The sequence below is a fragment of the Oncorhynchus mykiss genome, chromosome 25 (assembly GCF_057628025.1).
Source record: "Oncorhynchus mykiss isolate SJ-2025 chromosome 25, ASM5762802v1, whole genome shotgun sequence".
Taxonomy (NCBI): domain Eukaryota; kingdom Metazoa; phylum Chordata; class Actinopteri; order Salmoniformes; family Salmonidae; genus Oncorhynchus; species Oncorhynchus mykiss.
Genome location: NC_143046.1, coordinates 59,072,764 through 59,085,302, shown reverse-complemented (window position 1 = coordinate 59,085,302; position 12,539 = coordinate 59,072,764). Strand labels below are relative to the sequence as shown.

General features: G+C 44.1%; 1 protein-coding gene and 1 long non-coding RNA gene across 4 annotated transcripts in view; one reads left to right on the top strand and one right to left on the bottom strand.

Moving 5' to 3' along the window:
• Window positions 1-4,547: 4,547 nt before the first annotated feature.
• LOC118944376 (uncharacterized) lies at window positions 4,548-6,109 on the bottom strand. The gene is made up of 2 exons (XR_005039602.2): window positions 5,980-6,109; window positions 4,548-5,381 (listed from the first exon to the last, which is right to left on the bottom strand). It is a non-coding gene; the product is annotated as an uncharacterized LOC118944376 (long non-coding RNA).
• A 1,582-nt stretch (window positions 6,110-7,691) lies between these two features.
• LOC110505371 (putative isoleucine--tRNA ligase, mitochondrial) overlaps window positions 7,692-12,539 on the top strand; it is a 7,764-nt gene continuing 2,916 nt past the window's right edge. The window contains exons 1-4 of one of the 3 annotated variants that reach the window (XM_021584553.3): window positions 7,692-7,820; window positions 8,077-8,228; window positions 8,436-8,596; window positions 12,294-12,428. In XM_021584553.3, the coding sequence (XP_021440228.2) occupies window positions 8,451-8,596; window positions 12,294-12,428 (281 nt within the window). In that variant the 5' untranslated portion in view covers window positions 7,692-7,820; window positions 8,077-8,228; window positions 8,436-8,450. Of the gene's footprint in view, window positions 7,821-8,076; window positions 8,229-8,435; window positions 8,597-8,681; window positions 8,750-11,846; window positions 11,941-12,293; window positions 12,429-12,539 lie in introns of those variants that run through there. The other 2 variants (XR_005039600.2, XM_090220643.1) reach the window with 2 other exon arrangements.

Below are 12,539 nucleotides of genomic sequence, written 5' to 3'. Positions count from 1 at the left end.
ACAGAACAAATAAACATGCTCATCCATAACATCGATAAGTAAATACATATTGCCTATATTAAATATGAACATTGACATAAGTGTGAAATGTATGTACTAAGACAGAGAAGTTAACTTGTGTCGACCCACATTGTTACCTTATCTGATAATGGAGCAGGGAGGAGTGATGAATGTGTGCGTGCGTTAAGGAACCAAATGCTGCCCGCAACTAGTGACTGACTTCTACGTCACATTACCTTCCTCCTCTCTTGAAGCGACCACGTTCGGAGCCTTGATAGGGAGTCCGCCGTGACGTTCTCTTTTCCTGCCTTGTGACGGACACAGAACCTGAAGGGCTGGGGCTCCAGATACCACCTGGTCACACGAGAATTCCGGCCCTTCATGGTCTGGATCAAGGTCAGGGCTCTGTGGTCTGTGTGCAGGTCAAATTCCCTCCCAAGAAGATAGTCTCCGTTACTATCTAGGGCCCACTTTATAGCCAGGCACTCCTTCTCAATTGTAGAATACCTGGTTTCCCTGGGCAACAGCTTCCGACTCAGGTACAGCCCAGGAAGCTCTTCTCCTGGCTCCCTTTGGGCCAGTACAGCTCCAATTCCCACAGCCGAAGTGTCCAACTGCACGAGAAATCTCTCGGCCACTCACACTTCAGGAGGTTAAGCGTTAGGCCTGCATCATGGATCTTCCCCAGGACTCTGCTAAGATGCTGTATGTGCTCCTCGCAGGAGTGGCTGTAGATCACCACGTCATCCAAGTAAGCAGCACAGTAATCGTCACAGTCCTGGAGGACCTTGTCCATCAGCCTCTGGAAAGTCGCAGGGGCCCCATGAAGGCCAAACGGCATGACCTTGAACTGGCCCAATGGTGTCCGGAATGCAGTGTAGGCCTTGGATTGTTCATCTAGGGGCACCTGCCAGTACCCTTTGCAGAGATCCAATGTGGTGATATAATGAGCTCTACCTATTCTCTCCAGTAAGTCATCAATGCGGGGCATGGGGTAGGCATCAAACTGGGAGATGTTATTCACCTTACGGAAGTCCATGCAGACACGCAATGATGGGACAATGACAATAGGGCTGCTCCATTCACTTGAAGATGGCTCGACAACATCCCTTTCTATCATGGTGTGGACCTCTTCCTTGAGGGCTACCACCAGCCTCTCAGGCACACGGTAAGGATGCTGGGGGACAGGGTTCTGGCCAGGCTTCAAACGAATGACGTGTTCTAGGACTTTGGTTCCTCCTGGTCTCTGACTGAAGAGGGCCGGATACTTGCCAAACAGCTGCTTCAGCTCATCTTGCTTGTTTTCTTCTAGGTGAGCCAGTATGACTTCTGCTCGTCCTTTCCATACTCTGTGACCCCATCCGACTCGTCCTCTGCGGAGCAGAAAGGACTTTCCCTTGGATAGTTCCTCTTTCTCCTCCCAGGCCTTGAGGTTCACATGATAGGTTTGCTTCTTCTTACCATTGTCCGGGTGCAGCACCTCGTAGGTCACCGGGCCCATCTTCCTCCCGATTAGGTACGGTCCTTGCCATTGCGCAAGGAGCTTGCTGGTAGATGAGGGAAGGAGGAGCAGGACTTTCTGTCCTGGCTCAAACTCTCTGTGGCGAGCGTGCTAGTCATACCCTCTCTTCTGGGCCTTCTGAAGGTTTGCCCTAGCTTCCTCTCGGTACCACTCCAACCTGTCTCACATCTGAAGGAAGTACTGGACAATCCCCTGTCCTGGGGTAGCTACTGGGGAACCTTCCCAGCACTTCTTCAGCAGGTCCAGTGGTCCCTGCACAGGCCATCCATAGAGGAGTTTGAATGGTGAGAAACCTGTAGATGCCTGAGGCACCTCTCTGTAAGCAAAAAGCAGAAAGGGTAACCACTTATCCCAGTCTTTACCAGTGTCAGCCACAAACTTCCTCAGCATGTTCTTGAGCGTTTGGTTGAATCTCTCTACGAGCCCATCAGTTTGTGGATGGTAGGGAGTGGTCCTCAAGCCTTTAATGCCCAGCTGTCAATGGAGTTGAACCATCAGTCGCGAGGTAAAGTTTGTCCCTTGGTACGTCAGGATTTCACCTGGGATTCCTACACGGGAGAAGAGCTGAACAAGAGCACTGATTATTTTTGGAGTGGTTATGGAACGGAGTGGGAAGGCTTCTGGGAACCGGGTGGCATAGTCACAGATCACCAATATATACTTGTAACCTGCGCTACTCTTCTCCAAGGGTCCAACCATTTCCATTGCAATTCTCTTGAATGGGGTAGAGATAACTGGCAGTGAACATAGAGGAGCCCGGTCAGACCTACGGACAGCACTGGTTTTCTGACATGATTTGCAGTAGGTTTGTACATCAGTATACATGGAGGGCCAAATGAAACAGGAGCCTAAGATAGGTCTTATGTTGCCCTAGATGACCTGCCCATGGAACTGTATGTGCAAGGTTGAGAACAAGTGGTCTACAGGTAGATGGCACCACCAACTTCCTGCTATCTGCCTCTGACCCAAGGTAGAGTATGTGGTTGTCTGTGTAAATCCCCCCACATGAAGATTGACTGTCCCCAGCTAAGGCCTTGTCAAACATTTCAAGGTTGCGTCAGACTTCTGCAGTGTAGGAAAATTTTGCGGAACATCCCATTGCACCTCTAACCCAGACACATCAGCAACAGGTACAGGGGTTCCCACATACTTCAAGACACCGCTGGCGGCGTGACTTTCTGGGCCCTTTGGTTCCCCCCCTCGCACAAGTCAGGCAGAGGTTGTAAACCAGCTTTGGCCTGGGCACGAGTGACATCTGAACATCAGACTGGCAACTGACTGCTCATATAGCTGACCCCCCACACTTCCCAACAGATCAGAGAGTACAGGCACATACCTCCCCAAAAATTATCTCAAAAGGCAGTCCACCTTGCTGTGCTGCTGTTCCAGTTTCAACTGTTCTGCCTGCGGCTATGGAACCCTGACCTGCCCCAGACCTGCTGGTTTTCAACTCTAGAGACAGGAGAGGTAGAGGTGCTGACCTGTTGCACCCTTGACAACTACTGTGATTATTAGTTGACCATGCTGGTAATTTATGAACATTTGAACATCTCGGCCATGTTCTGTTATAATCTCCACCCGGTACAGACAGAAGAGGACTGGCCACCCCGCAGAGCCTGGTTCCTCTAGGTTTTGGCCTTTAAGGAGTTTTTCCTAGCCACCGTGCTTCTACACCTGCATTGCTTACCGTTTGGAGTTTTACACTGGGTTTCTGTACAGCACTTTGAGAAGTCAGCTGATCTAAGGGCTATATACACATCAATTTGATGATTATATCACTATAATATATTTACAGTTACTGCTAATATGACCCCATTTTCTCCAAAACAATACAAGGCAGGATACTTGTCCACATGATTAAGCATGTATTTAATGTTGCATTTGAGCAAATGAGCAGTTACTGCCTTTTTGCTTGGCAGGGCAGTATATGCATTAAAATAATCAAATGTCTTCACAAAAATGTTTTACAATTGGGTTAAATGTCAAAGGTTAACTTTTGTATCTGTACAAATGAGCCTGTGAAAGCAGTTGCCACTGACAGGTGAAGGTTGCTGGCCAACATGTGGCCGATTGTTCCATTCATAGGAATGCTCACAGCGAGGGCATGTCTGCATGATGCTGATGAGGGCCCCCTTGCAGCCTCGAGAACCAGCATGTTGGGCTGCAAACTGGACATTTCGAATAACTGCAGCAGGCAATCTGGTAGGTCCCGGCATCCGTTCAGAAATAGGGGATCAGTCTGGCACCCAACTGTGCACTAACATACAGGGTCAATGGTCATCCCTCAAATATAAAAATAGCTCAAGAAACAATTGTTTGGAAGCTAATGTGACACTTTTCAGATGTAGACTGGTTCCTGATTGGATTAGATTCAGGCCAGTGACACCATCTGACATGTTTTGCTATGGCCCTGGGTTGGTTTTGCTTCTCAGTACACTTGTCAGACATGAGTACCACCATAACTGCATTCAATTTGTGCCCTAGAAATTGGTTGCACCCCAGGCTTGTGTGACAGTTGTCAAATTACACTTAGTGGCATGGGAAACACTGTACAATGACATTGCTGAAAGCAAATTAGGAAACTGCCATGTGAAATTCTAGAGAGGGAAATGTTAATTACTAGCAATGCTAATATTGGCTAGCTAAAAAAAAATTCCAATCTGAAGGTTGTGTTCAAGCCTCGCGGTACCCGTTTGTTTTAACCCCACCAAACCTTATGTTTAACATTCAAAATTAATAGCTAAACGTAGTGTTTCAACCACATCCAAAACCTTAACTTCAAAAGGTGACAGAAACTGAATACTGCACAGGAGTCAACCCAGGGTGTCAAACACTGACATTGAAAAATGCGGCTCAACGTCACACTTCAGTCAAATTGGTGAAACCAAGAGATCGTTGCATAAAGTATCAAACGAGGTGTTCAGTATGCGCCGTTCCTACTAGGCCACGATAGCCTAGCCAGGTCTGGAGACAAATGGAACAGAGTCAATTAGTTGGCACGTCAAGCTTTAGACTACAGAGACACAAATCAGTTAGGCCCATGTCATTTTATTGTAGCCTACAAGAACAAATACATTTTGTCACAAGTACATTTCAAATAATTAGTTAACACATGACAATTTAAACTAAAATGATACTTCAAATAGTCACAAGCTTTGGAAATACTACAGCTATGCATGCCAAAGATCAGAATAATGGATAGATTATGTTCCACAATGCACCTCAACTTCCTTATTAGTAGACTACCCAAACACTGCACAAATTTACACTTCATACATTTAAAAAAAAAACAACCCTGCCATCTACACAAGACAAGTGGGACCAAACGAGTCAAAGGGTCCAGTTTCACACATCCTCTTCATGGCCTGCCACCATGGAGGGGTCCACACCATAGGCCCTATGGCCAGTGCACAAGTTGTATAGGCCTACTGGTTTGAAGTGGCCAGGGAGGTGAGCCCAAATAAGAAATCCCATCAGTGAATTAGAAAGATGTTCTGCAGCACTGGAACAGCCTAATTGCACTCAATCTATGGTTAGGTGAACACACGACTGCCTTTAAGTTATAAAAGTGTGCTCTTCCTAAAATAATTTCCCCATCTAGGCCGCTGATGTTAGTCATTGCAGTGTCTGTTCAGTGCACAGGAGCCTTCTAGAAGCGGCCGTGTAGGAGAGCGCCCGCCAACGCGATGGAAAAGAGCGTGACCGAGCTGGACAGCAAGGACACACTGGCTCCTTTGGGAATGGTGATGTTCTTGGTAGCGACAACATCGGGCATCTTGGTCATGTTGGATCTAGCGCCGCCAGCTTCGGTCATAGCAGTCATGGCAGGGGACTTTGTGGTAGTGTTTTGCGCGTGGACCTAAAACAAGCATGGGAGTGTCACTGACTGAGCATTGGCCAAAGTTCACATGTGAAACTATTTAAAAATTAAATATGAAACATTTGACAAATTGGCACAATTCAATACATACAGACTAATACATACAGACTAATTTCAAGCTGCAAAAAATGCATGCGTAAAATTAAGATCTAGCCTACATTCCTGTGAAAATAACCCTACGGCAAATAGGTTTCCCAAACAAAATGCACTTCAAATAAAATGTCATTAAATTAGTACGAGCCCTCACCTGGTTGGAAATGTGTTCATAGCATATAGGTCAACTGTCATTCCTGGATTCAAAATTGCACCGCCTAAGGCACGTTAGATTTCGAATACATTTTGGCGTTATAAGACTCATCTGAGGAGAAGTATCCACGCCATCATTAGGTTCTCAATGAGAAAATCCACCAATTGCCAATAAACCCTAAATTTAGATTCAGTATGATCCATTTATGGTTTCAAAAGCCAATGTTGCACCTGTTGAAATGCATTTATTATACACAATGGACATCCTAATTAAAACAGATTAGAAACAAACATGGTAAAGAGTAAGTCAATTTATAAGATCTTAACCTACCTGTGATGAACAAGGCAACGCAAGGAGAAGGAATCCAATGTAAGCCGCCAACACTTTAGCCATTTTGTTGTCGGTTTCTTTCTCAGCCGCTTAGTGTCACTGTCCTGTCGATGGCTTTTTCACAGTGAATGACTGGAAGACAAATCTAAGGGATTTTATACCCCCACCATGTGACGTCAGGTCAAAAAGGCGCATCCCCAAAACCACCTGTCTTATCCTGCAATGGAAACGTACACTTTATCTGAAACCTCATCATAAACCACACCACTAAGACCTCTTCTTTGACAAAATATAAGGGTGTGACTTTCAGCAATACAAATACTTGCCTTTGTTTTATTAATAATGGGCTTTTATTTAGGCCTATATTCCTGTAACGGTCAATGAATATCCCTATTAATTCACAGGTTTATAATTTGAAGATCTTGACATATTAGGCTAGGGTCTCCCTTCCTTCTAAGATGTATCACGGTTGTTCTCCCTGAACATGATGGGGGAATTTTCTACAATACTATTATAGGTTATAGCCTATGGTTTTCAAAATGTTGGCTATTATGAAAGACATTCTGCCTTAAATGGCAAATAAATGTTTTACACATAAACAGTTCTTATGGCCACCTCTTGCGCTAAAAATAAACAAATTACCACAACGCAATTCAATTAATTTGTCCCTTCATAGTGTCCGTAGAATTCTCTTCTGGAGGACCATATCACAACAACAAACCAACCAAACGGTCTCTTTTAAAAATGTTGGTAGCTAGATCTGAATATTACAAAGTGCTTGCCTCTCCATGCTGCTGTGCTGCATCTTAGCAGTGAGCCTGACCGTGCCCGGAGAGGCGCCCTACTCCACCCCCGCACTCTCTTTCAACTCCAGCTGATGTCAAAATGTCAGCTCCACCGAATGCACCGTTCAATCTGCAGCCGCCGTTCATCTCAGGATCGGACTGTTTGTTCTTGTGTTGTCATTTCCAGGGGCTGATTGACCGGGACTATACACCAGTGTTCTGGTCTCCTTTCTCCCCGTAGGCAGCACTGAGTGCCTTCTGGATGTCACAAGTCTTTGCTACACACCTTTGGTGGCTTTCTCTGTCCCTCCTCATTCTTAGCCCCCCTCTCACCCCTCCTTCCATTCTCCCCCCCATACCTCTATTTCTTCCTCTACCTTCTATCTCCCCAGGACGGCTCTTTCGGAGGCAGAAATAGAGTATAACCCCCAGCATGTGAGCAAGGCAATCTACACCACCTTCGCCCTGGTCAACCTGCCCCCTAAGATGGCAGAAGCTGAGGGGGAGTTGGGCAACATTTCTGTGTTGGTGTGGACCACCCAACCATGGACCATTCCAGCCAACCATGCTATCTGCCACTGTCAACAGACTACCTCCAGACTGCACGTTCACTAGAATCACTAACATGATAAGGTATATCTCCTATCTGTTGTAAATGTTGGGGCTCCCAAGTGGCACAGCGGTCTAAGGCACTGCATCTCAGTGCTAGAGTTGTCACCACAGACCCTAGTTCAATTCCAGGCTGTATCACAACCAGCTGTGATTGGGAGTCCCATAGGGCAGCGCACAATTGGCTCAATTGGCTCAGAAGGAGGTTCCATTGCTTCCAGCTAATCTTTTGACCATGGGAAAAGGAACAGGATTGGTCTACACAGCTCCTGCCCATGGGATGGAGAACTACAGTGTGGTCTCACAATTTGAACTAACAGTTGTGCGTTCTTTTAGTTGACTGATATAGCAGCTAGATTGACAGAGCTGAGTGAGTTCACCAGCTTGGATGCCAGTTAGTTTCTGATGAGCCTCCTCCTGAAACAGTCTGGCGTCCAGACTAATACAGTAGGTTGTAAGTCTTTATGAACTTCCAATTATATATGTACGGCTGTGTGTGTTTCTCCTGTTCCAGGAGTGTATGGCGGATGAGGAGGGTAGGTTCAATGAGCTAGCTGGGCCTGAGCTACAGAATCTGTCTGTGATGGGGGAGGGAAACGACACGGGTAGGAAGAAACTATGTGTGTGAGCGACAAAGAGTTCTAGTTCAGCTTCTGCCACTCTGAACACGCTTTTGTTTGTTTTCTCTGTGTGTGTGTGTCAGTGATTTCCATGCTGAAGGCGGTCGGTGCTCTAGTGAAGGAGGAGGAGTGTGTCCACAGCTATCCGGATGACCGGGGGAGTAAACAGCCTGTAGTCATCAGACCCAGCAAATAGTGGTTCATCAACACCGCCAGCCTCGAAGACAATGCCAAGGTAGGAGTCGCACACTGGGAATAACTCTTATAAACAGCATATGATTCTCGGTTCTCACTGAGATAAATCTAAGAAATATTATTTCAAACAGGCGATGACTCTAACTCACATAACTTAGAACAAGTCCCACACAGTTAGTTGGACTCCTAGAAACTGAGAACGTGTCTTGCTCTAGGATTAAGAAACTCTTTCTGACTGTGTGTGTAGGACGGGCTGGCAAAGATGCGTGTAATGCCAGAGTCAGCGAGGGGCAGTCTGTTTGCCCAGCTGGACAGGAGACCGTCCTGGTGTATCTCTCACCAGAGAAGCTGGGGTATGCCCATACCTGTTTTCTACCACATAGAGACAGGAGAGCCTCTCATGAACAAGTAATTACATACACCCATCCACACACACAAACCACGACCCCACTCTGACCCCTGCACTCTCCCCATGTGGCCCAATTGTTCTCAGAGAAGGGAAGTGACTGCTGGTGGGAGCTGCCCCTGGAATCCCTACTGCCCCCTGAGGAGCTCAATAAGGTGAATCACTGCAGTGCAGTGCAGAGCAGGGAACAGTATATATACAGTGCCTTCAGAAGGTATTCACACCCCTTGACTTTTTCCACATTTTGTTGTGTTAAAAAGTGGGATTAAAATGTATTGAATTATAATTGTTCTGTCAACAATTTACCCAAAGTACAATGTCAAAGTGGAAGAAAAGTTCTAAAAAAAAATGTATGAATGGAAAAAAAACACTAATATGTCTTGATTATATATATAAGCGTTCAACCCAGTGAGTCAATACATGTTAGAATCACCTTTGGCAGTGATTACAGCTGAGAGTCTTTCTGGTTAAGTCTAAGAGCTTTGCAGACCTGGATTGTACAATATTTGCCCATTACTCTTGAAAAAATGTGTCAAGCTCTGTCAAGTTGTTGATCATTGCTAGACATTTTCAAGTCTTGCAATAGATTTTCAAGCCGATTTCAGTCAAAACTGTAACTAGGCCACTCAGGAACATTCAATGTCATCTTGGTAAGTAACTCCAGTGTATATTTGGCTTTGTATTTTAGATTTTTTTCCTGCTGAAAGGTTCATTTGTCTTATAGTGAAAGCAGATTGAACAAGAATTCCTTCCAGGATGTTGCCTGTACTTAGCTCTATTCTGTTGACTTTGTCCTAAAAAACTGCCTAGTCCTTGCTGATTACAAGCATACCCACCACCATTCTTGAAAATATGAAAATACCCAGTGATGTGTTGTGTTGAATTTGCCCCAAACATAATGCATTCTGTTCGGGATAAAAAGTTATTTTCTTTGCCATATTATTTACAGTATTACTTTTGTGCCTTATTGCAAACAGGATGTATGTTTGGGAATATGGTTCCTTCTTTTCACTCATTTATTCAGTCATTTATTTTAGCATTGTGGAGTAACTACAATGTTGTTGAGCCATCCTCCGTTACCTCCTATCACATCCATTAAACTCTGTAACTGTCTTTAAAGGTCCCAAACCGTCATTCTGATTCCCATGTAAAATAGCCTTTTTAAATTACTAAAATATCACCCATAATATTTTGGGGGGATGTAAATGCTCAACATTTTTGAAAAAGTACTCTTTTTATCTCATGGCTAACTACCAGGAAGTTTGAAAAGACAGGCTGAGTGGGAGGGGAGCTTATATTCATGAGCTCGCCTTGACTGACAGGTCTTTGAAACGCCTATGTTAAGAAACTTTGATGCAGTGAGCAGTGTTGCAGTAATATAATCTCAAGAAAATTTGGTAATGAACAAAGCAACTCAAACAAAATTGATTGCATTTTTTAAAATATACATCTACCATTTGGCATGTCTCTTAATAGCACTGACAGATGCGTTGACATGACAACTGCGTCAGAGTTTTGAATGACCCTCCCCCCTTTTGTTCCATGCCGACTGAAGACCTAGCTAGCCAATAACTAGCTAACACCAGACACAGACAAAAGTACATTTGCTATAGATGAATAGTGTAAACGTAATTATATGTAACATTTTGGCACCAGTAGAGTAGATATCTAGCTATATAAACCATGCCCATCCAAACACACCTTTTCCACTGTTGGTTACAAGGGGGTACTTATTTAGATTAGGTTAGAGGATATCATGTTACCATCGGTGTATTAAAATGAGAGTTAGGGTGATGTCACCCTGTCCCCTTAAAAATCCTGCCTCCTAAATCCAAATGTTTGAAATGAGAGAGTGAACCAGTAACTTTATCATTGTAGAAGCCAGTCATTTTTAATATTTTGATATGGTTTCATCCAAATATCACCCAATTTCATGAAAAACAGGATTTTGACTGTTCATGACCTTTTAAATCGCCACTGGCCTCATAGTTTAATCCCTGAGCTGTTTCATTGCTCTCTGGCAACTGATTTAAGAAGGGCGCCTGTGTCTTTGTAGTGACTGGGTCTATTGATACACCATCCAAAGTGTCAAATTAATAACTGCACCATGCTATAAGGGTATTCATTGTCTGCTTTTTTTATACCCATCTACCCTTTGCAAAACATAGGAACACTTCCCTGGTCTTTGAGGTTGAATCTGTGTTTGAAATTCACTGCTCGATTTAGGGACCTTACAATTATCTGTATGTGTGGGGTACAGAGTTGGGGGAGATTTAATCATGTTAAACACTATTATTGCACACAGTGAGTCCATGCAACTTATTATGTGACCTGTTAAGCACATGTTTACTCCCAAACTTATTTAGGCTTGCCATAACAAAAGGGTTGAATACTTATTGACTCAAGGCATTTCAGCATTTCATTTTTAATTCATTTGTAAACATTTGTAAAAACATAATTCCACTTGGATATAATAGGGTATTGTATGTAGATCAGTGACACAATCTTAATTTAAGCCATTTTAAATTCAGGCTGTATAACACAACAAATGTGGAAAAAGTCAAGGGTTGTGAATACTTTCTGAAGGCACTGTAACTGCTACATTCACTCACACGTCAGTAAATACGGTTGTATCATTCAGAGATGATTTTAGCGCCGTGTGTGAAGGTTAACATGTTGTGTGTTGTCAGAGTAAAGCAGGAGTAGGTAACAGACTATGAGCGTGGAGAAAATGTGTTGGACATCTGGTTTGACAGTGGAACCTCCCGGGCTGCTGTTTTTGAAGGTGTTAGCTACCCTGGCAAAGCTACGTACTACTGCTGCCAAGTATTCTTACACTAGCGATTACTTTAATTTCTTAGAATTCAAGGTTGTTTCTGAAGGTGGCGTCCTCTTAGCTAGGGCTAGCTAAATCCCAATTTGGTAAGTGCCTACCTATACTCACACAGCCAGTAATGCTAAGTCTCCTTACTGCACTACGCAGTTACTGAAGACTTACAAACAGCCTGGTAATGCGATCTCTATTTGCCACATTGATCATTGTGAATAGCAATTACTTAAACTCTATCTCTACATAGTATGTAGCAGCTTAGTCCTCTTACATCAACAACTAGCTTAGTCTCCCTGTGGAACACAAACTGTGACACTGTACATAAGTATTTATTGTTGATGGTGAGGATGATTGTACAAAACATGAGGAACTGCTCTTTCCATGACGAAAATGTGTATATATTAGTCATTTCTCTCTCACAGGGCTCTAGTGGTACATGACTTTGTGGTCAGTGAGAAAGGAGAGAAGGTTTTAGGCAACTTAGTAGACCCAGATTCAGCCATCCACGTTGGGAAGGTGAGAGGCAGTGGATATTATTATTATTTTATTTTCACCTTTATTTAACCAGGTAGGCCAGTTGAGAACAAGTTCTCATTTACAACTGCGACCTGGCCATGATAAAGCAAAGCAGTGTGACACAAACAACAGAGTTACACATGGGATAAACAAACGTACAGTCAAATACACAAATAAAAAATCTATGTACAGTGTGTGCAAATGTTGTAAGGTTAGGGAGGTAAGGCAATAAATAAGCCAATAGTGGAAAAATAATTACAATTTAGCAGATGATATCCACTTACTGGAGAAACAGATGCACACTCATGGGGTGGTGAGGCACCAATCTCTCTGTCTCGTTCCCTCTCTCTCAGGATCCCAGTGTGTCTCCTGCCTATGAGGTGGATGTTTTGCTCTGGTGGGTGGCAAAGTCCACCCACCAGAGATCTGGACTCTGAGGTCCAGATCGGCTCGACCGTGCTCAACTCAGCCAGAGAAACATCGATAAGGTGAGTATCTCATGGTGTCTTCTGTGTGTGTCTGTCAATTCATCTGAAAATATGTCTGTCTGTGTGAAAGTTTGTCTCTCCCTGCAATAGGCGGCGGCCCATGGCGGCAGA